General features: G+C 34.3%; 1 protein-coding gene across 1 annotated transcript in view; it reads right to left on the reverse strand.

The window, feature by feature from the left end:
• Positions 1 to 3,010, reverse strand: part of LOC116095729 (cytochrome P450 2J6-like) — a 76,237-nt gene that overhangs the window by 19,483 nt on the left and 53,744 nt on the right. The window contains exon 7 of the mRNA XM_031377006.1: positions 26 to 125. Coding sequence (XP_031232866.1) covers positions 26 to 125 — 100 coding nt within the window. The remainder of the gene's footprint in view (positions 1 to 25; positions 126 to 3,010) is intronic.

Below are 3,010 nucleotides of genomic sequence, written 5' to 3' on the forward strand. Positions count from 1 at the left end.
ATTCTTTTGGAGTTATTGTCAGTACTTGAATTTGTTCTGCCAATAAAAATGCAGGTAGACATGGTGTTGTAATCTGTGAGAAGATGTGAAAAGATAGTTTCATCTTTCCTTCTCCTGCTCCTTTCCTATGGAAAAAGAGGAAGTCCTCATGGCAGGCACCATAAAGAGTATTGAGCTCTACTGCCTGTTCAACTCAATAGAAGTTTAAAGGAATTTGGAATAACATGCCTATTACCAAGTCTAATTTAGGTTTTCCTTCTGTGATAACAGTATGTGGATCTCAGTGCCCTATAGTTCTATAAATATTTAAGTGGGGATATGCATATAACAAAAATTATCATGCTAAGCATGCATTGTTTTTGGAATAGGGTCTTCTTTGGACCCAATATGCCCAAACATCTACTACATTGCTTATAATTTCAAGAACTGTAATTAACTCTGTGTTCAACCAACTGGAGATCAGCATAGCTATGTTTAAGTGCACAAATCAATTATTATTATGTAAGTTCATATTGTTGTGGATATAATGGCCAAGGAATTTTTTTGAAGCCGAAGCCTAATATCTATGAAATACATTTAAGTTTCCCTCAACATTAAACTTTTTATGTATAAGGAATTTAGTATTTTACATAACAAGTTAGTACATGAGGACAGTTTGTGCAACTTTGAAATTGGTTATTTAAATTGGCATCTTGTTCTGAAAGTTCATGTATGTTAGAGTACTTATCAAAACCTTTTTTCCTAGTGGCTGACCTCATGTTTTCCATGGTTTATGTATTCAATATCAGTCAGTACTCTGGTTTGTCCTATCTCTTGAATACTGTTCATGTTCCAAAACAAACGTGGGTGTAAAAAATGTCATGTAAATAAATCTACTGCTGTTCCGGAGCCTCTGCTACAGAAGTCAAATCAAAACCTCCATAGCTTTCAATCTTTTAAAATCATACATATTCAGGTAAACATTTTTTAATTATAACCCAAGATGCAAATTGTAGAAATTTGACTAAAAAATATTTCCAAAGGCTCAGGTGTTTGAACTTTTTAAATGCCAGAACTCTAAGTTCAGGCATTATTTGTGGTGATTGTAGAAACATTAGGAAGTGTAGCCTTGCTGAAAAGTGTATGTCACTCTGGTGAGACATTAATGTTTAAAATCTTGTCCCATTTCCAGTTTGCTTTCTATTTCCTCCTTGTACTTGAGATATTATTTATTAGTTTTTTGCTCTGACCACCTGTTAACATGACAACCCCAAATTTAAAGTCCATTCATGGAATCTTAAACCAAGTATTTTGGTTCTGGAAAATAAGTTATTCTCTAAGTGTGATCCAAAGTACCAAAGATCATTACAACATGGCAGCTAAACTTCTCAATGTCATCCTCATGTTTTTGGAAGTATAGGAGAAGCAAGAGTGACAGGGTTAATAATTCTTCCTTCAGAATTTGGGTTATCTACTGAGGCAAGATAACATCTAAAACATGAGTCCCCATGAGAAGCCTATGAAAGGCCATTGCATGAGATTTGTAAGTATAGCCTGGGTTTACTTAAAAGTTATTAGAGATGCTACAGCCATGAGACACCTCAAACATTGCTGTACAGAAGAATTTTAAGTAGCTAGTCCTAGAGAGTGTGTTTATGTTCCCAGCAGCAAATCCAAATGGATGGGGCCATCAATATCCCATGAACCTAAAGTGTAAAATAACATCCATGGAACTACAGGAATTAGTATTTGACATCTTAGGCTTTATTTTAACATTGTTCTGTATTTCTTACTGCACCTTTATTCTTCCCTTTTGGTATTATGATGTATATTTTCTTCTAGTATATGCTGGATGAATATAAATCTGTATTTTGTTTTATATTGGGGTATATTTAAGAGATTGTCCAGTGTCTGAAGAGAATTTGGACTTTTGAATAGTATAAAGGGTGTTAAAGACTATGGGGACTTTTTAAGTTAGATTAAATGCATTCTGCATGATAAAATACCTTGAGCCTGTAGAGAACAAAGGCCGGAATGAAGAGTATTAAATGAGAAATATACAATATAGGCTCTACTATTTAAATAGTCCAAGGAGTAGATAGTATTTTGTAATGCATGGGACCTTTAGGAAGCACAGACTTGCTTGAGGAAAAATGTAAATGGGGGTGTTTTGATAGCTTCTTTCCTTGAACAACTACTGTTTTTCTCTGAACTTTGTGTTTTTCAGATGAGATATGATGGTTTAGCTTCCTGACTTTGCTCTCCAGGCCTTTACTTCATTCACACATTCAATGAATAAAGTCTCACATTTATAAATTAGTTTTAGTTATAGTATTATATCACAACAACAAAATTGTTGATAAAAATATGTAGATAGAGACAGGCATATGGATTTAATGACATATACATTTTGATCAGTAAATATAAAGTTGTGTACGAAATAAAGCTCAGTAAATGAAGAGATAGCCATGCAAGCATGAGAATCTTAGTATGATCCCTAGAACTCATCTAAAAATCCAGGTATGGTGGCACATATTTTTATTCATATTGTTGTGTTGAGGCAGAGATGAAAAGATTCCTTTGCCTCACTGGCACGTCAGCATTGTCTACTTGGTGAGTTTAAGGCCCTGTATTATAAAGTGAATGAAGCTCAAGAAATGACCATTTGAGCTGGAGAGATGGCTCAGCCATTAAAGGCTAGGCTCACAACCAAAAATATAAGAAATGACCATTTGATCTTTCTCAATGGAAAACATTATGATCACTACTTCTTTTTTGTTGTATGGTAAAATATTTGGCTTGAGTGTGCTACAGTGACTTGTACTTCACCATAACCTTTTACCACAATTTGAAGAAATGTTCTATGACATGAACAGTATATTTATTGATCACCTGAAAATGTCTTCTATAATCAGAGAAATAATATAATGGCATGAGGGCATGAGCCACTATTACTGAAGGTATGAAAGTCTGTGTGGAGACATAATCTTTGTGCACAGTCTAGTAATGGCTAGATCTCTTGATGGAGAGA

Source organism: Mastomys coucha, unplaced genomic scaffold (genome assembly GCF_008632895.1).
Source record: "Mastomys coucha isolate ucsf_1 unplaced genomic scaffold, UCSF_Mcou_1 pScaffold18, whole genome shotgun sequence".
NCBI lineage: Eukaryota > Metazoa > Chordata > Mammalia > Rodentia > Muridae > Mastomys > Mastomys coucha.